This window comes from Arvicola amphibius, chromosome 9 (assembly GCF_903992535.2).
Source record: "Arvicola amphibius chromosome 9, mArvAmp1.2, whole genome shotgun sequence".
Lineage (NCBI taxonomy): Eukaryota > Metazoa > Chordata > Mammalia > Rodentia > Cricetidae > Arvicola > Arvicola amphibius.
In genome coordinates this window covers 39,368,455-39,394,613 of record NC_052055.2, presented here as the reverse complement: position 1 = coordinate 39,394,613, position 26,159 = coordinate 39,368,455, and the positions used below count along the sequence as shown (strand labels likewise).

Here is a 26,159-nt window from a genome sequence, read left to right as displayed (position 1 = left end):
AACACCTAGAGACAGTTGAAATCGGCCAGGGGCCACACGAAGGGTATAACCTAGCAATGCCCAGTAGAGGACCTGTCATCCAGTTGAGCACTCTGGCTCAACTCTCCCAACTCTTCCTGAGGTCACAGAGGAAGCCATGAAGAGGGGGTCTCGGAAACCTAGCTGCTCAGAGCGTCCATCCTCCTCAGTTGTTCCTCCAGCCCCTCACACGGGTCCCCATCCCAGCGCGAAGAGAAGGAGCACACAGGGGCATGGCTCAGACCTGGGCCCGCCTTTCTTTATTGATAGCACTCTCTGCGAGCTTCCTTCCAAAGTCCTTTCAACTACTTGCCCTTGGATCTGCCCTTTTCTCCGTATTTCTCTTCCAGTGCCTTCTGCAAGTTCATATTCATGGCATTTTTCCGGTGCCACCGTCCTGCAGGGATGAGGGGAGGGACCGTCACAGGGGCCAGCAGCTTCCAGAAGGTCCAGACCCACTCAGTGTCTTGTCACCCCGGCCCCAGGATCCTGCCTCTTGCTCTGAACCTTGCAGACACTCACCCTGTTCAGGGAGGAGAGGACCACCCCGCAGCCCAGCTTCCACTTACCTAGTTCATCCGTCTTCCTACCATGCCAGTGCTCTACATCCCTCACTGATTTCTCAATCACCTCTGGCGTGTAGGAAGCCTTCATGAGGCTCTTTGTCTCCTGGGGTGGCCCTGTAGACACCATGGAGAAATCCCCGAGTCATTGAACGTATGGCACCCTATGGTATATCTCAGTGTGAGTTTGCATGGAAGAGGGGGGAGTGGGAGGGTTTAACATGGCCTCAGTGTTAAACTCTCTGAGTTTTGGATTATTTACCTACCCCAGGGGATAGGGTCTTCTTTCAAGATTGGGAAGATTAAGCCCATCTTTTTTTATTATTTGTTTTTGTTTTATGTGCATTGGTGCTTTGCCTGTATGTATGTCTGTGTGAGGGTGCCAGATTTTGGAGTTACGGTTATGAGCCGCCATGTGGGTGTTGGGGGCTGAACTCACGTCCTCTGGAAGAACAGCCAGTGCTCTTAACCGCTGAACCATCTCATATCTCCAGCCCATTTAAGCCTTTAAGCCCATCACTTCCCATAGAGTCTCAGGACAGGGATAAAAGTAGACACATTGTCAGGCTCTAGCATGAATGGCCTTTAGCCCAGTTCCCGGGAGAATCCTTGTTCCCATCTAAACACATCAGAATAGTCCACTGTTTACGTGTTCATTGATGGTGTGGGTTCCTCGGCTCCCCCGAGAATCATCCTTTAGTTGAGCTTGTAACTCTCCAGGATTCCTCTAGCTCAAAACTCCAAACTTTCCAAACTCTTCCCACAAGCTAGTCTCAGAATCCCATGCTCAGGTTTATTCACAGCATGGAGCTCACATCTCTGGCACGAGTCACAGTGTCAACCAGTTTCTGGTCACTGTGGCAAATGCCTGAGCCAAAGAACTGAAGGAAGCAAAGGGGCATTTTAGCCCATGGTTCCAGAGGTTTCAGTTCAAGGGTTTGGGAGGAGGGGAGCTCACATCATGGTAGCCAGGAAACAAGGAAGGTGCCACCCACATCCTGGGTAGACTTTCACCTTACCTCCACACTCCTCCACCCTCCACCCCTCCACCCACACCCCTCCACACTCAACCCACACCCCTCAACCCTCCACCCCTCCACTCTTCACCCACACCCCTCCACCCTCCACCCTCCACCCATACCCCTCCACCCACACCCTTCCACCCACATCCCTCCACCCTCCACCCACACCCCTCCACCTGCATCCCTCCACCCTCCACCTACACCCCTCACCCCTCAACCCTTCACCCACACCTCTCCACCCTCCACCCATACCCCACCATCCTCCACCCCACACCCCTCCATCCTCCACCCCACACCCTAACACACACTTAGTTGATATTTCTGGAAACTGCTTTCCGGACACACCCAGAGGCTGGCTTACTAATCTAGACCTCAGTCCAATCAGTGTGACTGTCAAGAGCAACACCTACCACACTAGGTCAGAGTTCCACACTGAGCCTCACCTCCAACCTGCTGCGAGTGAAGATATCCAAGGAGCTAAGGATAATTCCAAATGGTTCCCTCCCGGCAACCCCCTCGCTGAATCAGCCCTCCTAGGAAGCAGCTGAGACAATAGATCAATGGATCGATTGTCCCCTGCTCACTGCTGGGGCACAGACTGAAGCAGAGTGTTCAAAGTCACACAGCTGCAAAGTTAAAGAGTGTGGCCGGGGCAGCTCAACCTTTGACTTTAAAACAGGCGGGCATTGCACAGAGAGAGGCAGGAGAGTAACAACAGCCTTCGTCGGCCTGAGAAGGCAGAGGACCCCTCTCACGCCTTCCGATGAGGACGTGTCTGCGATGCACCTGGAGACGTCAAAAATAACTAGAAAATGAAAACACCAAAAAAAGAAAATAAAATCTGACTGGGGAGAATAAGAAGAAAGCTCGTGCAAATTTAAAAAAGAAAAAGAAAAGAAAAACACAAATAGAAAACACAAAGTATGGATCGACCCAAATTCATCAGCAACAGAAATAAAAACTGACTTCACTCACTGATTATGGAGAACAGACTGCCAGAGTAAATAATTCCCAGACCTGTATTATTTAAAGCATACATTTAAAAAAAGACCCAAGGAGAGGATAAATATGAAAGGCTAGAAAAAGATAAATCGGACAAAATGTCAGCTGAGCACAAGCTGGCCCGGCTGCACCCATATCAGACAAAACAGCCTGTAAGTCAACAGCAGTAGGAGAAATAAAAATAACAGGGACTGGCCCTATAACTCTGCAGGCAGAGGCGCTTGCCGCCAAGTCCATGACCTGACCGAGCTCAATCCCTGGCACTCATATGGTGAAAGCAGAGATCAGACTCTTGCAAACTGTCCTCTGACCTCCACAGGCATGACACAGTATGCGTGTGAGTCCCCCACCCCTTCCTATATGCACATTAAAAATAAAATCTTTTAAAAATTTATATAAATAACTATGTGAGTTAGCATTATGGTTCTAAGCTTGCTTCATTGCGAGTATCTGAATAGACATAGCAAGATCAAGAGAGAAACTGATGAACCTGTTACCATCAGGAAAGACTTAGAGGTTCACCTTTCACTAATTAATAGATCAAGCAAAGAGTAGTATTAAAGAATGACAGGATTCATGGAGAATCATTAACAGGCCTCTCCCTATAGGCAAACACAAAACCTCAAGCCAAAAGACTATCCGAAAGCTCATGAGATCTGCAAACGCAGTTGTGGGCTGATCTGTAAAGCAGCTCCTAGCAACATCCACGGACCCGCAAAGTTCCTGCAGGCCGCATTCTCTGACGATGATACTGCCAAGCTAGAAATCACTCTGGAAAGTAAACTTGCAGGCTTGGGGTTTACAGTTGGCAAGGCTTATGTAACAGTGAGTTAGAGGTTTGGTCAAAGCCCTCAGTCCTGATGGCAACCGGGATCAAAGCGGCAACATGAAAGTCCCTGGACAGAACTTGAAGGCAGGCACTAGGTGAGGCTGTAAAATGGCCAGATTTGGGGGGGGTATGGCAGCTAGCATCATTGCTTTGGCTTTTTAGATTCCCTGAGGCAGAGATGAAACCCGCTTCTCACCTCTCAGAATAAATCTAACTAGACAGGATTAGGGTTTGCTTTGAGAGCTCAGAGTCTGGAGGACGGCCATAACAGAATAAAAATCTTCAGATTGAGATGGGTCAGAGCCACATGGTCCGCAGAGAATCCCATGCCTCTGTGAAGCAACCACAGGCAGTAGAGAGGCATGCAACCCCAAGACCCCCAGGCTTGCAGAGGGTGGGTGTGCAAGCACCAACAGGAGAAGCACCAAGAACATCCCAAACATCAGACACCAGGGTGTGAGGTGACAGCAGGGGTGAGGACACAAGGTGACAGCAAAACTCACCACTGTGTTTGGTTTCAAACCCCTGGCACACTTCAGTCCACAGCAGCAAAGTCAAAGACTGTAGGACTTTCGGGAGCCTGCCCCCAACCTCCTCTTCATGAATCCTGGCCCTGGGGGCTGAAGAACTTGACAGTCCGAGCCAAAGCCAAACCCAGACTCTGGTACTTTCCCCTGCTCTGGAGCCTCCAGAGCTCTGTGGTAGCTGCACAATTCCAGTTCACCCTGGGAGGGTGTGTGTGTGTGTGTGTGTGTGTGTGTGTGTGTGTATGTGTGTGTGTGTACACATGTGTGTCTGCATATCTGTGTATGTATGCATGGGGGTTGCACATGTGTTTGTGTGTAGTTGGAGGTCCTCTTGGCTGCCATCCCTCCTACACCATCCACCTTATTGTTTTGAGCCAGTGTCTCTCACCGGTCAGGAGCTTGCAAGAAAACAAGCCTGGTTTAACATGAGAAAAACCACTTTGTGTGATTTACTCCATTTATAAATGAACGAGAAAAGGATCCAGGGGCTCATCTAAAAGTCAGCAGCGCAGCTAGTTAACAAGCTCAGGATCCATTCAGAATGTGGGCAGGGAAATCAAGCTAGGAATAAAGGGACTTCTTTTATTCCTAAACCCAATAAAAACGCATCTTTAAAATTCCAAGTATGCTAGGCCCAGTACCACAAACTGGTAATCCCAGCTACCCGGGAAACTGGAATAGAAGGATCATAAGCCCAAGGCCCACCTGGACCAGAGTGGACTTCAGTCCAGTTTGAGTAATTTAGCAAGGCCTTGTCTCCAAGGAAAAAGAAGGCTCGTCTTGAGTACTTATCTAGTATCATGGAGTCACTACTCAGCCTCCAGTAATAAAATTTATATGCACATAAATGATAAGATAGGTACAGATATATTGATGTATTTATGAATATGTGTGGCCATATGACTATAATTATTATTCAAAAAGATCCCAAATAATGTATAATTTTTGGAATTAATACACGGAGCTTCTACGTATGGTTAATATACAAGAGAAATGATTGGCTGGCAATATAAATCAGTGGCACAGTATTTACATAGCTGGGTTTGAACCCCAGCACCACAAATAGATAAGTAGGCAAATGAATAAATGATTGTCATATAGACCACTGCATAGCGAAAGTAATTCTGGAGACTGAACCTAGGACCACAAACATGCTGAGCAAATGCTTTGCCACTTGGCTACATCCCTGGCCCCAGGAAATACCATTTTAAATAGTTATCTTCTACAATAAGGATGGTAATTCATGCCCCAAGCACTTGAGAAGCTGAGGTTAGGAGGGTCACCCTGAGTTCCAGGCCAGCCTGGGCTACATAGTGAGATCCTCTCTTAGAGCAAAAACAAAGAAAAAGAAATCTATTTGCGATAAGTGGCAAAATGAGATTTTCTTACCCCAAATTACAAAATACTGAAGGAAGATTCAAATGGAAGGAGCTGTTTAGCACACTGATAAACTGGAAAATGAATTAGTACCACATTGATAATTGCCCCTGAGTTGATTCACTGAGTCAATGTGCGCCAATCAAAAACCCAAAGAGGATTTTCCTGGAAATTGTCTAATTGATCCTCAAACAATCCTCACAATGAAGGGCCTAGAAACCCTGCAAAGCTGCCTGATTGCAGCTCAAAGTATATCCTGGCTTCCCAATACCACTACTGTTAACACACTCCCCTACACCCAGTACTTTAGTGGCAGTGCAGGCAAGAAGGTGTGTGTTCCCAGATACCTTACAGTATTTCAGTGACCACGGTGGTGTACTAGATGGGTGGCCAGATAGGAGAACCAGAGTGTTGTGGAATAATAGGTGAAAAAGTGCTACATTTGCTTTTAACGTGGAATATATATTTCATGATGCAAAGATGTGTTACATTCTTTTATGTTGTATTTGTTTGACTCTGTGAAGCTGTGTTGCTGTGCCTGTCTAAAAGACCTGACTGGTCTAATAAAGAGTTCAACAGTTAATAGCTAGGCAGAAAAGAGAAATAGGCAGGGATGCTAGACAGAATAAATAGAAGAGGGAGAGGAGAAATGGAGAATAAGAGAATGATACGGGGCGTGGAAGGGGAGACAGCCACACAACCAGCCACAAAGTAAGAAGGAAAGAAAAGTATATAGAATAGAGAAAGGCAAAAGCCCAGAAGCAAAAGGCAGGCAGGATAATTTAAGAAAAGCTGGCTAAAACTAAACCAAGCTAAGACCGGGCATTCATAAGTCTCCATGTATATTTATTTGGGAGCTGGGTACTCCCCACCCCATAGAGTAAAGAAAATTCAACTACACCAGAGCCTTTTGCATGTGGAAACCTGAGGGCAGACATCTGGGGGGCAGGACAAAGGAGGTGGGAAGATGGGACTCTTGGAGAGATAAACACTCCACACAAAGGAATTAGAAAGGAATCCTTCTCACTGCCCACAGAAGTGGATTTGAAGTGGATTAAGGGCTTAAAGCAAGCCTGAGAAAGCAGAAAGGATTAGGTCCATGACTCAGCGGAAGGCTCCATCTCCACAGCCAAGCAGCTTTCTTCAGGCTGCTCAGGTAAACTGCTTTGAAATCAGCGCTAACCCTGCCTCTCACACCCAAGTCCATTCCTTAGCCTGCTCTGCCTGATCTACTGCTCCACCCGTACACAAATGCCCAGGCGCCTGTACCTGGGGCTGTGTGACCTGAGCCCTCCTGACACAACTGGACCTGAAATGTCTTTCAAAGGCCAATGTTGAATGCTTAATGCCCAGTTTGGCACTAATGGCAGAAACCAAGGTAGGGCCTACTGGGCGGGGGAGGAGGATCCCCAATGGGAGAATGGGACCTGCCTTTTTTCCCGTTTTCACTTGTTAGTCATGAGGTGAAGAGCTTTGCTCCATCACACACATGCTGCCACGCTGTTGTGCCTCACCACAGCCCCAAAAGGACAAGCAGCCAACTGATGGTAGCCTAGGTGACCTCCAAATGCCAACAGATCGTAGCCTAGGTGACCTCCGAAGGCATGAGCCATAAGAAAGATCTCTTCTGTTTTTGGTTTAAGGGTTTTATTCTTGTCACCAAGGCTAACCTGGAACTCACTAGGTAGTCTAGGCTGTCCTCAAATTCACAATAATCCCCCTGCCTCTGCCTCCTGAGTGCTGGGATTATGGACAGGTACCACTATACCTAGTTAACCTTTTAATAATAATGGGCATCCCTGTTACAATAACAAAAGGCTAATAAGCACACCAGGCCACCATCGTGGGTCCCCCTCCTGGATGTCCTTCCTCACTGCTGTCCCTGTGTCTGCCCTACCCAGTCCCACAGCTCCCCGTGTCCTCCTCCACATGGCGTTGGAGCAATCCTTTATTCAAGTCGAGCGAGCCCATTCCTCTGCCTCCTGTACTAGCTTAGTCCCCTACTCTACCTTGGAAAAGACTAATATCCATGACCCAGACTGCTTCCTGTCTGGCTTCTCTACCCTGCCCCAATACAGCACACCTCACTACTCCCATTCATAAATGTCAAGGTGAATCCCCATGGTGGGGCCTTGACACAGACACTGGCGGTCACATGCTTAGAGTACTGTGGGTCAAAGCCCTCATTCTGGTGCCAGTCTCCCAGTACAGGCTACTCCCACCTAGTTGTAAGATACCATTTGTATGCCAGTCACTTCAGGAAAACCCGACAATGGCCCCTTGTGAGCCTAGATTTGCGAGCTGGCAGGAGCTGGTTCCTGCTCACCCTTGGCACACTTCTTCTGCATAGGCTGGGTGAGGGGAACACAGACTCTTAAGAACAGTATTCTTTCATGCTCATGTTCACATTTTATAATGTTGTAGGTAAGAACTTTTGGGTGACCAATGTCAATGAGAAAAGGCAGAATTCCTGGCTCCAAAAGAGAAGGCAATTTGATCTGATCTGGCCTTCCTCCCCAGCACCACCTCTTCCTCAAGCTCAAAGAAAAACACAGAGAGGCTTCCAATGTGTGTCTGGTTCCTCGGGTGACAGGGACCCAAGCCAGGGGAAAGAGGCCTGCCAGACCCTAGGAGCACTGGAGACAGCGGGAGGGAGGAGGACCTATGAAAGTGGGCCCTTGCCAGGGAAGCTGAGCAGAAAGGGTGTAGCGAGAAGCCCCTGCATGCTCACTGTGTACCCCATCTCAGCAATCGAGGAAGCCTGGCGAATCCTGTTAGCCCTAGGAACTGTCCTTGTGAGTTCTACTTCTCTTCACACGACAAATCTTGGGCACTTGGCTGCAAGCCCAGCCATGACATGAAGTTCATGGTGCCCCAGAGCCAAACAGGATTAGAGAGGCCAAATTATCCTTCTAGAAATGGCACCCCTCCAATTCACCTGTCCTTTCCTCCAGGTGATGCCACCACTAGGTTCCGGGGAAGATAAATGAGTGGCCTGTCACCCCAACCCCTGTACTGGAATCCTGCCCGTGGCCATAAGGGCCACACTGGTTATCAACCTGGTTGCATAGGGAGGGCACTAAAGCTCAGAGAGGGCTCCTCACTCATAGTCATCCCCAGCTAGGGAGTGGCCAACTGACCTTTGAACCCAAGAAAGCTGATATTGTCATTGTCACCAAAGGTGTCAGGTCAGGGGTGCCTCGGCCTCCCCCTTGTAGGCTAGGGAGGTGTCCAGTGTGGGGGCCTCACTGCCAAGTGGGCTGCATCACCTGCACAGTGAGGACACACCTGCCAGGGTCTAGCTGGTCCTGGCATTCCTGTAGGGCATGCCAGCATGAAGGATGCCTTGGGTGCTTCTAAACTGAGTGTGGGGCTATGCATTTGGGCCTTAAGGTCCAGGTAGGGTGGACACCCCAAAGGCCTTCTGCGCCCAATGTTCTCTGGACCACACATGCTCACGGCCCCACCCTGGCCTTTGTAATCTGACCTTGAAACAAGTTGGACCGCATGTGGTAGCCCAGGTCGTAGTAGTCTGAGAAGATGGAGGAGATTTGTGCAGGGCTCTGGGTCCTGCTGGGCCATGAGCTTGACCTCTTCTGGCCCTCAAAGATTTCACCAATGGCCTTTCGAGCCTGGAGGAGAAGGCAAAGGAAAGAGACAAGCGATGGGAAGGTAAGAACATGGCCGCTCCCTGCTCCCCTGCCTTCCCCACTGCAGGCTTAATCCCCCAGGGCAAGCTCGGCACCTCCCACCCATTTCCTCCTCCCAGTCTTAAGTGATTCTATGCTTATTGAGCTCTTACTGTGTACACCATCAGGCAGTGATTCTACTCATATTGAGCTCTTACTGTGTACACCATCAGGCAAGTGATTCTACACATATTGAGCTCTTACTGTGTGCACTATCAGGCAGTGATTCTACACATATTGAGCTCTTACTGTGTACACCATCAGGAAGAGGGTCTTCATAGGGTGAGCCTGTCCCCGCCATTTTAGAAATGAGGAAACAGGACTTTAAAAGGCCAGACTCCCCCAGTTTACACAGCTTGCGGCTTACTATCAAGGCATCCCATAAGCCAAACTTCTTAGTTTACATTGAGACCAACTTCTTCCTCTTATCAAGAAAGAAACTGAGGCCCAAAGGGACAAGACTGGGCCTATGGGTCAGGAAACCTGAATATGAGCCCGTTCTGACATAGAGCAGCTCTTGACTTCGGCAGGTCTTGGAACCTCTCTGGGCCTCGGTTTCTCTGCTTGTAAAACATGGGTGGAAGGCAAATCTGAGAGTCTGAAAGTAGCTTTCAGCTCAGACATTTGCCACTTCCATGGCACCAGGGACCTGTGTCCTGGAAGCTGCAATGCACAGGCAAACGGTGGCTAAACAGAAATGACATCTTCCCAAGACCAAGAGTGAACACACCCATCTCCAATGGACCAAGTCCCTCCCTCCAAGTAGGGAGGGACATTTAAGGCCGTGATCCACCCCAGAGTATCTGATGGGTGGAGTTGTTATACCTAGAAATGACAAAAGAGGGCAAACCTTGGAGGGCCCTGACCACGTGTCTTTTATTGCACGGATCTACTGGCCTTGTGGCTCGGAGTGGATCACACACAATGCCTTTCCTGGTCCCAGCTACCCTCTGTTTAAAAGGAAGCAATAATCTCTGCCCTCCTGACCACAGACTACAGTTGTTAAAATGGTGGCCTTAAAATATCACTCAATACGAATGAAGGAGGGGAGCTTATCCTTTGACTAAAAATGGCAGGTGAATCTAGTCTCAATTTCCAATTGAAAAGTAATGGCTGTCTAGAATAATAGAGCAGGTGGGAAAGAGTGCCAGGATTGATTAGTCATGCCTGCCAAAAAAACAGGGCTAGACTTGTGGTATGCCTGCCATGGATTCATCAGCCTGAATGGTTTGGGTGCTTCATTTTGCAGATCTAGTACCTGAAGGCCAGAGACAGAAAGCAATTTAATGAGAGTCACCTGGCCTGCAGAAACAGAGCCACTGGGGAAATAGAGCCACAGGAATAGAGCCAGAGCCATGGTCCAAACCTGGGTCTCTGATACCCAGTAAGTGTAGTTTATACATGCACGTTGGCCCCCTTAGGAGACGTGTTCAGATTGAAAATGTCTAATGCAAACAACAGACTTGTAATTGGTCGGTAGCAGCCAGGGTTCTAGAACCGGCTCTAGATCCTCATCCCACGTGACTGGGTAGATGTGGCTGACTTGCTTAGCTCCTCTTGCCTTGGACTTGGTGTGAAATGGAGGTAACACCTCTTGCACAAAGTCACGCACAAAGGCTTGAGACAGCACACGGCGCCTAATGCGTAGCAGGTCACAGTAAACACCACTTCCTAACAGTATAGGGACCCGTTTCTGGAATGGAATCGGAACTCACTAAGTCTCCACTCAACCCTCTCCCACCATCAGTCTCCCACGTCCCTGCTCTGTCACCTGTTCCTCAGAGATCAGATGGTCCACCACCTTGCTCCCAAACTTGTGGCGGATGTTTTCAGGAATGACGCTGTCCTTCTGGCTCAGGGACACTGTCCGCTCTGGGGTCTCCCTGGATTCTCTCGAGTTGGATCTAGACGCCCCCTTCTTCAGATCCTCGGACTGTGAGCCCATGGTCAGAGAAGTCCTGCTGGCAGGAGTTGGTGGCGGAGGTGGGACCTCCAGGTGGCCCTGGCCCAGGGGACTACCTCGAGGGCTCTGGGAGAGCCCTGGCTGGTGCTTGAATGTGGAGCCGTCCAAGTTGCTATGGGCAGCTCTCCAGGAGTTCATGTCCTGCTGGCCCTCCTTGTTGTTTGGGTGGGTCCTTGTCAAAGTGGTTGTACCTGAGCAGGTGGGAAGGGGGTACAGGGAGAGATAGGAAGCCACAAGACAGGTGTGAGAAGCAGAAGCAGGAAAGGTGACAGAGGGGTCAGAGGAAGGAAAGCAGACAAAAGCCGGAGAGCCAGAGGTAGACAAGGGCATGGAGCAGAGAAAGCAAAGGATCCCAAGGCAAGGTGAGAAAAGGGAGAGGAGGGAGACAGAGAAAGGTCAGTGAGCAGACCTCCACACAACAGGGTTGTCCCCATAGAGCTATGACCATAGGGGCTGTGACCCAGGCCTGTCCAGCCTTAATTAGACCTAACAGCATGGCCTTTAAAAAAGAGATCTGGCCTCTCTGTGCCTTGGTGTTCCCTGGTTCACTTGGTAAGTTCCCTTTCCCACTGTGAACCCCCCAAAAAACATATGAATCCAGTAAGCATGGGGGTGGCAGAGGTGACTCTTGGCTTGGCCAAATTTCAGGACTGCGAAGTGCCAGAATGGGGTCCCAGCCTTGGTCTTTGCTCCCCAACACCTCCTCTGCCTTCCATCCTAACCACCTTCCAGGATCTCAGGGACACTAATGGCTCCCTCTCTTATTCCCGCTTGTATCACTTCAAAACTCCTGAGGCCAGAAAGACTGCTAGCCTCATCCCATGGACTTCCGCTCCCATCATCTCTGGCTCAGACAAGGGACTGCTGCTGCCCTCCCTGCACACCCCGAGATACCCCATCTCTCACCCAGACTGGTCCACTCCATGTTGAGGCAGTCCCCCTTTTAAGTTTTTAACTTTTATTTTTATGCACGTAGGTGTTCTGCCTGCATGTACATGTATCTTTACGCACCACATGCATACAGTGGGAGGCCTGAAGAAAGCATTGGATTCTCAGGTACTGGAGTCACAAACAGTTGTGAGCCACCATGTGGGTACTAGGAATTGAACCTGGATCTTCTAGATGAGCAGCTATGGCTCTTAACTGCTGAGCCATCTCTCCACCACCCACCACTCCCCTTTCTTGAAAGTCACATCAGACCCTTTCTTCAAGTGTGTGTGTGTGTGCGTGCGTGTGCGCACGCACACACACACACACACACACACACACACTCATGTACACATGCATGCACATGCATCCACAAACACTTCCAAGCTGGTTGAGCCAGTTCTCTGTTCAACACCCAACACTGTCCACAGTCTATCCTCACAGCCATGGGTTTTTCCTTTCTACCTCACTGTGAGTTCCACGACGCCTTTCTCCTCCTAGATAAGGGGAGAGGATCTCACAGGTGAGGTCCATGTAGTGGGCCAGTCTGGGGCCTTGCACAATACCCCAAGGTGCCCAGAACATTAAAGCCTTTTAGTAAGGGAGAAGACAAGTGACTGGCTGTAGTGTCAGACCACAAGAAACACCAGCACCTCGTCCAGGCCAAGAACTGTCTCCTCTCATTCCAACTGCAAACCGTGTGACAGCTGATGATGGCTCTGAATGGGGCTAACCAGGAGTGTTCTCTCTAAGTGATATGGCGGCGTGTGTGCCAGTACACCCGCTGTACGCAAGTCCTCATGCCCCTCCCAGCCTGCTCCCATCATCAGCCCCAGCAGCCAGCTGGAAATGTTTGGGTAGCTTCCCCCTAAGTATTCCTGAAGAGTCTTCCAAGTCCACAACAGACAGCTTGTTTTGCTTTTGTGTATAAATGAAATCTGACTTCATGCTGCACTCTGACTGTTTAAAAAGCCTCTCTGCACTGCAGGGACCCAGTCCACTCCACAGAGAGGGAGGGTACGGTCCTTCCTTCTTCACACACCCTGGCTGCTACCCTACTGTTTGGTGGTCACCAGTCAGGCTTTTAGGACAGGCTGGTGCAAACATCAGACTTCACTGCTGTGACTTTCTTGCCCTGTTGTGAACCCCTTTTCTCCCCCAGGGAGAGGGCACAGAGAAAACTGGGCACTCTCTCCCTATTTCTTCCAGCTTCCTCCTGCCTTTCTTGCTCCACTCTTTGTCCCCACCTCTTTATTATCCACAAAAGGCAAAGGGAGAAACTGTCTCCTGGAGCCAGATGGCCCTCCCAACCCCCTTCTGGGTTCTGCCCAAAGCAGCAGGCAGCCAGGGAGTTGGGCCTCCGAGGACAACTAAGGCTGCCAGAGTAGGAATCGAGGTGGAACACACAGTGTGATACACAGAGACACAGCACCTGCCTGTTCGGCTGAAGCTTCACCTGCCCCTAGGAAGACAAAGCCAGTGCAGGGGTGAGCTCCACCCACACCCCTTCCTGACCCAAGGTTCAGGGATGCTATGTCTCCAACCTGCCCTCCTGGTTGCTTCATCTGCTGAGCCATTATGAAGTAACAGTAACAACCTAGCTAGTCTTCTGCCACCCTTCAGGGTTAGTAGCACTTCAGGCCTGGCTGTGTCCTGTGTTCTTGAACTCAGCAGAAGTCCTTTTGTCCACTGTGTGCCTTCCTACTATGTGTCTGGCAGTGAACCAGGCTCTGGAAAGGCGAGTGGAAAAAGAGCCAGCCAGTTTCTGAGCTCTGAGAGCAGAGTATTTGGATGGATGGAATGGATGGATGGGATAATGTGGTAGTTTGAACGTAACTGGCCCCCTATAAACTCATAGGGAGTGTCACTACTAAGAGGAGTGGTTCTGTTGAAGTCAGTATGGCCTTATTGGAGAAAGTGTGTTTCTGTGGAGGTTGACTTTGAGGTAACCTATACTCAAGCTACACCCAGTGACATAGTTCACTCTCTGTTGCCTAAGGATGGATATGTAGAACTCTCAGGTCATTCTCCAGCACCATGTCTGCCTGCTTGCTGCCATGTCTTGCCATGATGAAAACTGAGTAAACCTCTGAAACTGTACACACTATAACAACTAAATGTTTTCCTTTATAAGAGTTGCCGTGGGGCTGGAGAAATGGCTCCACAGTTAAGAGCACCAGGTACTCTTCCAGAGACCTTGAGTTCAATTCCCAGAACCCACATGGTGGCCCACAGCCATCTGTAGAGGGATTTGATATCCTCTTCCAGCATAAAGGTGTACATGCAGACAGAGTAGTCAATCAATCAATCAGTCAGTCTCTAGGGGCTGGGGAGACAGACAGCAGTTAAGAGTACACTGGCTGTTCTCCCAGAGGATCCAGGTTCAATTCCCACTACTCCCACTTGCACCTCACAACTGTCTATAACTCCAGTTCCAGAGGATCTGAAATCCTCACACACCAATGAACATAAAATAAAAAATTTTTAAAAAGTTGCCATGATTATGGTGTCTCTTCGCAGCAATAAGAAATCCTAACTAAGACAGATTGAATGGATCTATGGATGATTGGTAGATAGATGTCTGCATCTGACCTTTCTAAAAATCTCATTGCACCTCTGATCATTATCAGGTGGACAGAGTAAGTAAGCCCAGCTTTGTTTACTCCCATGACCGTGGAAGGACCATGAGCAGAATTTTCTAACTCTGGCCTTTTTATCAAAATACCTATCACACTCACTGAAAATACAGACTCTGGAGAAAGACTGCCCCAGGTAAGGCCTAGAACCCAATGATTTAAAAATCTACCAGAATGACTGGGGTCACTGGGAAGCTTGAGGCAACTGCAGTTCCCAGTGCCTCCCCCCATGTAATTGTCACCTCCGGCTACCCTGGGGGAGCCTTCCCAGAGTTAACTTGGCTCTGCAACACCTACATAAGACTCCTTTCCCCTTCCAGGCTGGCATCTTTGTCCACAGTACCCAGAGCATAGATGCACATCCTCTCTGCCACCAACACCAGCCCATGCATTATCCTATGCTGGGCTCAGTCAGGCCTGACGTCCCCCCAACCCTGACCAATGTTCTCAACAGTTCTATACTTCAGATGTGTAGGAGTGGCTGCCAAGCCCTTCAGCAACCCCATCTTAACCCCAAGAGACTGGAGACCCGGATCACATGACGTCAGTTTCCAGGCCTGGCTACTGGAGGCTCCGAAGCTCTTCCCTCTAGTTTTCTTCTGGTTTTAGAGTGTCCTGAGTCAGTTAGGCCATTCCATCTGGAGACCTCAGCAAGACTAAAGAAGACGAGGAAGGGAGTCCTCCACCCCCCACCCCACCCCAAGAAACCTGTCTTTGCCGGTAGTGTTCCTATCCTACCTGGCTTGTGGCCCAGCTCCATGGACTCTGGCTCTGGGACCCGCAATTTCTGAGCTTGGCCCTGTAGACAAAGCAGCACAGGCTGAGTGGTTTCAGGTGACATTTTCCAAAAAGGACGACAGCTGAGAACTGATCAGAGAGGCCCCAGAGGTCCAGCCAGCCCCGACCAGGCTCCCCATGCAGCAGCTGTCCTTGCTGTTTCAGCATCCAGCTCAGCTCAGGCCCCAGAACCACCCACCATTCACCAGATGCTCCGGCTAGCCAGGGCCACCACCTGGGTTTCCGTGGTCCTTCTCACATAACCGTGTCACTGGGATTCTCTTACTCTCTCCTGATCTCCCACATCTTCCTCCTCTCTTCCACCAGCTCCAGGAGGCCCTGGCTTTGGGACCCCTGCCTCAGTCCCCCCTCTGCCATTTGTTTCAAACTGTCACATGGTTCTTCATGGATGATTGGGTGAAGGATCTGTGCTCCCAAGTTGCCTCTGTTCCTTCTATGGCCTCTGCATAACATAGCTTAAAACAGGCATCTTGGGGTGAGGGGAGCATGAAACCCAGGGACTCATGAATGCCTGGTTGAGCCTCACCCCAAGTTCATTTTACCCATTGGTTGTTCACGGAAGGAGAGGGAAGTCCATTAGGAGTTTCTGGAAAGGGACCCAGAACCCACGACCATCTTTTTCTTGTTTATATTCCCTCATTTTGAGCACATATGGAGTCATCCCCCACGTTTCTACAAATGTAGTGATGTCAGTAATGAAGCCTGGCCTGATAGCTTTTTTAAACTCAGGGAAGGACAGAATAGAAGCAGCAAGTGAGGGCTGGAAGAGTGTGCTGGCTTCATTTCCGTTGCTGTGATAAGACACACTGACAAAAGCAATTGGGGAAAGAGGGTTTCTTTTAGCCCACAACGCCAGGTGCAGTCCATCCAAGCAGGAAAGAGTCGTTGCAGTGGCAGGAACTTAAAACAGCTACTCACATCCCACCCACAGTTAAGAGCAGAGAGGATGGAATGCTTGTGAGCTTGCTACTTAGCTGGCTCACTTTCTCCACTGTTATATAGCCCAGGACCCAAGCCTGGGGAATGGTGGTGCCCACAGTGGGTTGTGTCCTCCCACATCAGTGAATGTAATCAAGACAATCTCCTACAGATGTGCCCACAGGCCAATCTGAGCTAAAGAACCTCTCAGTAAGATTCTCCTCTGCCCAGGTGATTCTAAAATTAACCATCAAAGGGATCTCCGAGGGCTGAATCAGAGAGACTCTGCACGCGTACGTGTGTGTGTGTGTGTGTGTGTGTGTGTGTGTGTGTGTGTGTGTGTGTATAACTGTTGACCAGCAAGATGATTTGCTTTTGCTGGTAACCTCAAATCAGGTAGGAACCAGATCAACTTTATTCCCTTGAAAACTGTTAGTCAAAACTCCCTACTAATTTTGACTAAATTTCGTGGGGTCAAGGCTTAGAATGCATGAGGCCCTAAGTCAATCCTCTGCACCACAAAATAAAAATTAACATTGATAATTGTGCCTTTTCTGATATGACTCCCCCTAGGTTCACAGGCTGGCCAATCCTCGAGTACAGACTGGACCTAGTGGCTTGTTTCTTGATCAAAATGACATGATGAATCCTGGCTTAGATCCATGACATTTGCCTTCCTCTCCCTGACTTTCTTCAGTTGACTTACTCTGACTCACCATGCATGAACCCGACCCATGCAGAAGCCATGTGGAGGGGACTGCAGCAGTCTCTGGCCAGCAGTTCCTGAGAAGCACGGGCCACAGCTCCCAGTGTCCTCAAAGAACCAAGTGAGCCCTGTCCCTGAAAGACCTCAACTCAAAAGTGAAGCCTCCTCCACCTGACCCACTGTGCAGTCGGCCATGGCCATCAGTGGCCCTGGCCGCCCTTGCTGTGTTCTCTCCCTTTTCAGACCTATTCTCTAAATTAGTGTCCTGAACTCATTGCAAGAAGTAGCCAGGAAACTGGCTGACTGGAATACCCTTTCCTCAGACAAGGGGATGCCATCCCTGAGGAGAAGCCCCTGCTTCTGGTGCATGACTTGGGCAGAGCTTTCTGAATGCAGGCAGGAACTGGATCTCATGCCAACGCCATCCTCTTCCCTGAAATCTTGATTCATTCCATATCTGACTTCTTCCAGGTCACTCAATAAACCTACATTCTTTCTCCTCAACACATATGTTGGACACGAATTTTTCCACATGGGACCTTCCAAATCTGAGTCTTTGTGAACCATAACTTGGTACCTCTGAAAACTTAAGTAACAAACAAACAGATAAAAACCCCTGGGACTTTTAAAAATTTGAAGCCACTGTGGTATCTTTATGCGATAGTGGCAATATCTCATCAACATACATTTTGATACCAAATCGGGGTGTTGCCAGGGCAAACAAATGAGATTAATGGGGGATTGTTCTGAACCAAACAATAAGTACCTCTCTGCTGGCTGGAGGAGGCTGGGATATGTGGTAGGAAAATCCTCCATTGCCTTAAGTCCCAGATGAGCAGGATCAAGAAGCGGATGCTGCTGTCAAGGGCACACTGAGCAGGAAGGTACCATCAGCAGGATTTAGAGAAAGAAGTCCCTTGATATACAGTAGCAGAAACCTGGGCACTGTTTCTTGGGGTGACATGGAAGGAAGGCGGCAAAGCATTTGACAGACAAACCAGCCACGCCTGGACTTGGAACAGCATGTTCCTTCCTGCTCCTTGTAGGGAATGACCATTAAACACAAGGGAGCCTGGCTTCCACGCTTTGAAAGTTCTCATACTTGCACAAGCAAGATGGGTCAACAGGTAAAGGTACTTGCCAACAAACGTGATGCCCTAAATATAATCCCTGGAACCCACATGGTAGGAGAAGTGAACTGACTCCCACACGTTGTCCTCTGACTTCTACATGTGCACTTTAGTGCACACACATGACATGTGTAAGTGCGTGTGAGGGGGTACACAATAAGATACAATGAAAGTATTCTTTCCACACGCCAAAAGATGTACAACTAAGAAATGGTTCTGCGCATGGGCACAGGAAACCACTTCCTAAATATAACCCCAGTAACACAGACACTGAGAGGAACAATTAATAAATGGGAAATCCTGAAACTGAGAAGCTTCTGTAAAGCAAAGGACACGGTCAACAAGACAAAACGGCAGCCTACAGAATGGGAAAAGATCTTCAATAACTCTACATCAGACAGGGGGCTGATCTTCAAAATATACAAAGAACTCAAGAAATTGGACACCAAAAGATCATATAATCCAATAAAAAAATGGGATATAGACCTAAACAGAGAACTTTCAACAGAGGAATCTAAAACGGCTGAAAGACATTTAAGAAAATGCTCAACATCCTTAGCTATCAGAGGAATGCAAATCAAAACAACTCTGAGATTCCATCTTACACCTGTGAGAATGACCAAGATCAAAAACACTGATGACAACTTATGCTGGAGTGGTTGTGGGATAAAGGGAACACTCCTGCATTGCTGGTGGGAGTGCAAACTGGTACAACCCCTTTGGATATCAGTATAGTGATTTCTCAGAACATTAGGAAACAACCTTCCTCAAGACCCAGTAATACCACTTTTGAGTATATACCCAAAGGATTCTCAATTAAATCACAAGAACATGTGCTCAACTATGTTCACAGCAGCATTATTTGTCATAGTCAGAACCTGGAAACAACCTGAATGCTCCTCTACCAAAGAATGGTTAAGGAAAATGTGGTACATTTACACAATGGAGTACTACACAGCAGAAAAAAATGACATCTTGAAATTTGCAGGCAAATGGATGGAGCTAGAAAACATCATATTGAGTGAGATAACCCAGTCACAGAAAGACAAATGTCATATATACTCACTCCTAAGTGGCTTTTAGACATAAAGCAAAGAAAACCAGCCTACAATTTACAATTCCAGAGAACCTAGACAACAAAGAAAACCCTAAGAGAGACATACATGGATCTAATCTACATAGGAAATAGAAAGACAAGATCTCCTGAGTAAATTGGGAGCTTGAGGACCATGGGAGAATGTAGAAGAGGAGGGGAAAGGAAGGGAGGGGAGTGGAGAAAAATATATAGCTCAATAAAAACAATTTAAAAAAAAAAAGAAATGATTCTAGGGAGTAGGGAGCCAGTGCAGTTGCTAACATGCTTGCTGCAAGCATGAGGGCCTGAGTTTATGGCCAGCACCCGTGTAAAACACCAGGCGTGGTGGCACGTGGCTGAAATCCCAGAGATGGGGAGGCGGAGATAGGAGCCTCGAGGATCTCTGGTCAGACAGCCTAGACTCCTTGGTGAGATACCAGCCAGATAAAAAAAGGAAGAAGAAAAAAAAAAGGTGGTGGCTCCTGAGGAAAGACTCCTTGAGGCTGACCTTTGGTCTCTAAACATAGATACATAGAGATCCATGCATACATACACATACACGTATGCACATGCTCACATGAACATGCACACACGTGCCTACACATAAGAAAAGGCTCCGAGTACTCAGGAGAAGGCCAGCAGTTGGGTGTACCACCTGCTAACGTCGTGGGAAGATAAGGAGACTAGACCATTCTTCAGCCACACAGAGGACTCTTTTAACAGTGGTTCTCAACCTGTGGGTGAGGACCCGTTTGGGGGCCACATGACCCTTTCACAGAGGTCACCTAAGACCATCCTGCATATCAGATGTTTGCGTTATGATTCATAACAGTATCAAAATTACAGTTATGAAGTAGTAACATAATTTTATGGCTGGGGGTCCCCACAACTGTATTAAAGGGTCACAGCATTAGGAAGACTGAGAACCACTGTATGGGAATAAAGGCAACACCTCTTTAAGGCTATTCAGGAAGCTTCCTCAGATAAACAAGACATGACCTCTGTCCAGAGGGACTCACAGGCTGTACCGTGAGTTATCAAACTGTCAGCAAAGTGCTGCCAGCTGGCCGTGCAAGGGATGCAGAGTGTGTGGTACGAGCAGAAACCATGGACCACAATTTTAAGACATCGCTCAGCCTGGACGTGAGTTAACAGTACAGGATGTCTAGTGAAGAGCTTCCTGCCTTAGAGCCAGTTCAAGGGTCATTCAATGTCTGTCTGTGGGACTCAGCACCGCTGGGGACCCAAACATTGTGTGTCTCCTCCTTCCTCATTCCCAACAGGAGTGCCTGCAGGATTCCCCGTGCCTGAGACTTCCTGGCAGCTGGTGAGTTCAGGAAGATCACTGGTGGTGGACTCTGTGAGGAACCCCACCAAAGCCCCACCCATGCCTGAACTGAATTTGCCCATTCTCTAGTTCTCTGTCATCTCCCCTCATCAGGTGAGCTGACAGAGATCCCAAGGGGGTGCATGTCTGATCCCCGTGAGAGGGACACATGTCTGTGGGGACCAGCTGGAAGGCCCTCAGGGAAACTCTGCTTCCCAGTGTTGTTCACGCCTGTGAGGCAGACAGGACCTCATTTGGTCAAGTCAGCTGACTGGGGTGAGAATGAGGAATGTCACCTCATGTGACAGACAGGATGGGCGTCTGCCTTTGTTCACATGCTCTCTCAGGCTGTCTTGCTTTCTGGGCTCTGTTGAAGGCCAATGGCCGTATTCTATGTGCATTTCTATAGGCATCATGTGGAGAGGTAAGCTAGCCTCTACCCAACACCATGTGGAGAGCTCATTCTCTGTGAGAGGCCTTGGAAAAGGATCCTGGAGACCAAAGTCTCAGCCCACACCATGACTGCAGCCTGGGAGAGAAACTGAGACAGGACCCTCCACAACTGTGTCCATGTACCCAATCCACTATGAGGCTATCAACACCAGCACTGTAAGCTGCTAAATGCTGGGGTGATTTGTTACACAGCAAGAGCTAACTGCTACAATTCATATTAGCACTCTAGGGGTGGTTTGAATAGGAATGGCCCCCATAGGTTCATATGTTTGGTCTTTAGGGAGTGGCTCGATGTATAGAGATCAGGAGGGTGGGCTTTGGGGTTTCAGAAACCCAAGCCAGGCTCTCGGCTCCCCCCGCCTCTCCTGCAGCTCCAGATATAGAACTCTCAGCTACTCTCTAGCACCACGCCTGCCTGTCTGCTGCCATGTCATGATAATGCACTAATGCACTAAACCTCTGAACTGTAAGTCAGTCCCTAATTAAATGCTTTCCTTTGTAAGAGTTGCCATGGTCATGGTGTCTCTTCAAAGCAATAGAGCAGTGATTAAGAGAGAAGTAGGCACCAGGGAGTGGGGTATTGTTGTGTCAGACCTGATCTTGCTGCTTGCTGATGGAATGTGGACTTTGGAAGTTTGGACTAGAAAAGCAGTTGAATGCTTTAAGTGGGGCTTAACGGGCCATACTACAGAAGCACGCAAGGCAGTGGTGCTGAGCAAAAGCAATGCAGATTATGACATCTTAAGAGTGTCAGTGAATGACCTCGAGATTGTTCTTGTGATATTTTGGCAAAGAATGTGACTGCTTATTGCCCTTGTCTGAAAAGTCTGCCTGAGGCTAAATTGAAGAGTTTTGGATTAATGATGCTGGCAGAGATTTCAAAACAGCCTAGTTTTGACCGTGGGTCATGGTTCTTAGTGGCCAATCTTATGTAGATCTATAGTAAAAAGGAGCGAGCTGAGCAAGGTAAAAATACAAAATGTACAGACTGAGGAGAAAAGGGGCACCAGGAAGTGGAATAAAACTAAGTCCTGTGTTTGAAGAGATAAACAGATTAAAGAAAAGCCTGGTGTTGAATGTAACAGAGAGAGTGGTGACCTCAGGGCCAGAATCCACCCAGCTAAGCTTCCAACTTGCAAAAAATAAATTTAGGGATGGGCATGGTGGCACACACCTTTCATTCCAGCACTTGGGAAGTAGAGGCAGGCAGACCTCTGAATTCAAGGTCAACCTGGTCTACAGAGTGAGTTCTAGGACAGCCAAGGTTAGACAGTGAAGGAAACCATCAAAACCAGAGAGGTGATGTAGATGGTAATGTAACAAGCCGGCCCTGACCCAGCCCCAGCAAGCAGTTTTCCAGCTTTGGACATGCGGTACTGGCTTTAGAGTCAAGGATACAAAAAAGGGGTTATAGAATCTCCGTCTATGGCTAAGGAAAGCCACTGAGGCCAGACATATGTCAGGGTTGTCCCTGCATGGAGACCCAGAGAGGCTATTGCTTGAAGTGGTGTAGGTGAAGCCTGGATTGCCTTGGAGACTCCAAGATGTTGGAGATGCCAGAGCTGCGGGATACCTGCCTAGGAAGGCTGCTAACAGGGAGTGGAAACAGCCCAAGAGAGAGAAGTGTGTTGCAGTCCACAAAACTGAAGGCAGTTGGAGATCGGAAGAGCGTTTTGACATCAGACATGGAGATCCAGAATTTGGAGTTTGCCCAGGTGGTTTTGTTCTTGCTTTGGTCCAGTGTTTCCTCACTATGCTCCCTTTCCTTCCTTCTGGAAGGGTAATGTGTATCCTGTGCCATTGTATGTTTGAAGTACGTGATTTGCTTTTTTATTTTGATTTTTACAGGAGTTACAGTTAAGAGAGTGCTGTGAGTCTCCGAAGAGACACTGAACTTTTAAACTGTGTTGAGACTGTGATAGACTATGGGGACTTTTAAAGTTGTACTGAATGCATTTTTTTATTTATTATGTGTACAGTATTGTCAGTATTCTGTCTGCATGTATGCCTGCATGCCAGAAGAGGGCACCAGATCTCACTACAGATGGTTGTGAGCCACCGTGTGGTTGCTGGGAATTGAACTCAGGATCTTTGGAAGAGCAGGCAGTGCTCTTAACTGACTGAATGCATTTTTACATCATGCTATGACTATAAGCCTTTGGGGGCCAGAGAGTGGAATGTGGTGGTTTGAGTAGGAATGGCCACTAAGACTCATATATTTAGTCATCAAGGAGTAGCTCTACTTGACAGAGATTAGGAGGTGTGGCCTTTTTGGAGGAAGTGTGTTACTGGAGTGGGTTTTGGGATTTCAGAAGCTCAAACCAATCCCAGTTTTTTTTTTCTCTCTCTCTCCCTGCTGCCTGTAGATCCGGATGTAGAACTCTCAGTTCCTCTCCAGTACATTTCTGCCTGTGTGCCGCCATGCTTCCTGACATGATGACAATGGACTAAGCCTCTGAACTAAGCCAACCCAACGGTTTCTTTAAAAGAGTTGCCATGGTCATGGTGTCTCTTCACAGCAACAGAACAGTGACTAAGATACACTCCCAGAGCCAGAAGATTGGTGTGTCTTCAGAAGGACCTACAGTGATGCTCAGAGTCTCTGTGAACTTACTGTCATTAAGGAGAAGATGTGGGTCAGGGAGGAAGTAGGATCAGGGGTGGGACTAAATAGGAAAGGGAGTGTCTAACATGCAATAGGCCTTGTGATCCATCTTGAAGTCAAGTGAAGTTCAGGTTTGTGCTTTCGGATTAGCTTTCTGATCATAGCTGGTCCCCCAGCCCCATTCACAACCCAACATGCCCCCCCATAGCTACCCCTTGCCCCAGAAGTACAACCAGTCAGAGCAGTCTTTGCTAGCTAACACAGAAGTTGGGGTCACAACCAGTAACTGACCTGGAGAGGAAGGTCCTGAGAGGCACTGATCGAGGAGGGAGAAGATGCGCGCAGCTGCAGCCTGGGCACCTGGCACTCACAAGCAGGTCTGAGTGGGGAGAAGGAAAATGAAACTCCAGGTGGTAGGGGAGCCCCAGACACCTCACAGGTCCCTCTGCCTCACCTCCCCAGGTGAACCACTCCAGAAGGTCAGACAGAGTAACACTGATACCCCAGAGGACCAGTGGGTTACTAAGGAGCAGACTTCCAAGCTGTTCATTGGAGTTGCCATGGTGACACTGTACACTGGCCTTTGTTACCTCAGAGGCTGATAAGCTCACCTTACCATGGTTGAGGGACCAAGACCCTTCCTGGCATATCCTCTCAGAAATGTCCACTGAGCAGCCACCAAGGCCGGGTTCAAAGAGCTCAGACCAAGTACAAAAAGCAAGGGGATGGTAGACAATGTGACCGAGTCTGTCTGGAAAGAGGGGCCATTTGAGCTGGATCTTGCAGCATGCACAGGAGCTCACTGGTTTAGAAGAGACGGACGGTGAGAGCAGTGAAGGTGTTCAGGATCCCAGATGTGTGTGGTTCAAAGTGAGGGATTCTCGGCACCTGAGCTGGATGTGGGGAATCGGGGAACAAAATTAAAATACGGGTGCAACAATGAAGGTCCTCTCTGCCTTTAACTTCAGGGCTGGCTGCAGATGAGCTCAAGAAAGAGATGTCTACATAGCGATGTGGAGGCAGGACCATGGCTGTGGACAGGAGCTCTGCCCGCCAGCAGGTGCAGAGGAGGTGGGCCTTCTAAGTGATCTCCCTGGGAGACAGGAACACCGAGCTAAATCCAGGATCCTAGGGGCCCACTACTTATTAGATGATGTTTTTCTTTCAGTTATGAGGCCCAAGCTGGTCTCAAGTTCTGACAGTCTTACCCTCAGCCTCCAGTGTGCTGGATAACAGGTACATGCTGCTTGCGCCACATTCTCTAGGGATCCTGCAGATCCAGACAGAGCCGGCCCATCCACAAACCTCTCAGTTTAGTACACATTACTAGCCCAGGTTGCAGGAGTAGGGGGTCTAAGAACAGCCATCCGGCATCTCAGAAAGACTACAAGCGGAGGGCTGGCCAGAGCCAGTGGGGCTCATCCTGAGGTTCCCTTGGGCACAATGATGCAGGTACACATGGCTGATGGTGGGGCACTGCTCTGTGCTCTGCTGGATAGAGAGGCATAGGTTCCTGTTGGCTTTTTCAGCCCCTCACTGTGTGAGTCAGTGAGGAAAATAGACGTCAGTCTTGTTCTGTGTGGTCCTGGGGGGGGGGGCAACTCCCTATTCACTTTGCCCTGCTTTGTTGTCTATAAACAAGTCACACACACACACACATGTACACACACAAGGAAGAGGGTCCCACAGGACATGCAGGCAGACACCACAGAAAGCCTCATTGGACTCTGAGTCAGATCTCCTTAGAGGTTTCTCTCACCTCCATAGCCACAGGTCCTGGTAAACCAGATGATGTCACCTCTCTGATCAGAACCTTCCAGAAGTAGAAACGGAAGTAGTCCTCTTGACCTGCGAATCTCTCCCTTCCACTCTGCCCATGCTCCCCGTCCACGGCCGAGCTGAGCATAACAGCCCCAAGCCCTTCACATTAGCTCTTCCTTCAAAGCTGCCTCCCTTCCCAGATGCCTTCGGGGCCTGATGCAGGACTCCTGCTCACTTCCAACACTCATGACAGCTGCTTTAACACTGCACTGACGGAGCAGCTGGGGTCGGAGGAGCAGGAGAGGGTCACTTGTCCTTCACCCCCGAGGATGCTTGGGTCCAACCAAGTTCTGAGAGGGGGAACTGGCATGGGAAGGGGAAGGTGACAGAGATGAGGCCCAGCCTGCAGCCTCAGCGCTCCTACCCTATTGCTCTTGGGTGCTTCCTCCCCAAAGAACAGGGTCCTGGCCCTCCAGGACCCTCTTTCACTCTGAAGGGCTGGACAGGAAAGAGCCAGCTCTCCAGCTGCTGGGACCTGGATTTCACCTAGCAACCTCAAAGTTAGCTTTTGGAAAAAACTCAAGATTTGTCAGCAATGGTCCTTCTGTGTCTTCAGGAAACTACCTATAGTGGCTTCCTGCTACTACTGGCCAGGCTTGCAGAGCCCCTTAATGGAGCTGTCCCCCACCCTTCCACCATCCCCAGAAGGTCTACTAGGGGCCAACAAGGGAGTCAAGACCAGGGTTACTTCACTTCTGCTCGATTTGGAACAGGTGGGCAAGCCTGTGGTGCGTCTTTGCTGTCTCTAAAAGGCTAATTTCTCTCCATCCTCA

At 49.0% G+C, this 26,159-nt stretch overlaps 1 protein-coding gene across 3 annotated transcripts; it reads right to left on the bottom strand.

The window, feature by feature from the left end:
- Positions 1–250: 250 nt before the first annotated feature.
- Positions 251–23,921, bottom strand: Tex33 (testis expressed 33). 3 transcript variants are annotated; one of them, XM_038344217.1, is made up of 6 exons: positions 23,857–23,921; positions 15,292–15,352; positions 10,799–11,181; positions 8,826–8,970; positions 588–698; positions 251–415 (listed from the first exon to the last, which is right to left on the bottom strand). In XM_038344217.1, the coding sequence occupies exons 2-6, from the start codon at positions 15,311–15,313 to the stop codon at positions 324–326; spliced, it is 753 nt and encodes a 250-aa protein (XP_038200145.1). In that variant the 5' UTR covers positions 15,314–15,352; positions 23,857–23,921; the 3' UTR covers positions 251–323. The 3 variants fall into 3 exon arrangements, 1 of the variants encoding a protein (XP_038200145.1); XR_005287009.2 differs by lacking the exons at positions 8,826–8,970; positions 10,799–11,181; positions 15,292–15,352; positions 23,857–23,921 and adding an exon at positions 2,047–4,047; XR_005287008.2 differs by lacking the exons at positions 8,826–8,970; positions 10,799–11,181; positions 15,292–15,352; positions 23,857–23,921 and adding an exon at positions 2,014–4,041.
- Positions 23,922–26,159: the final 2,238 nt, after the last annotated feature.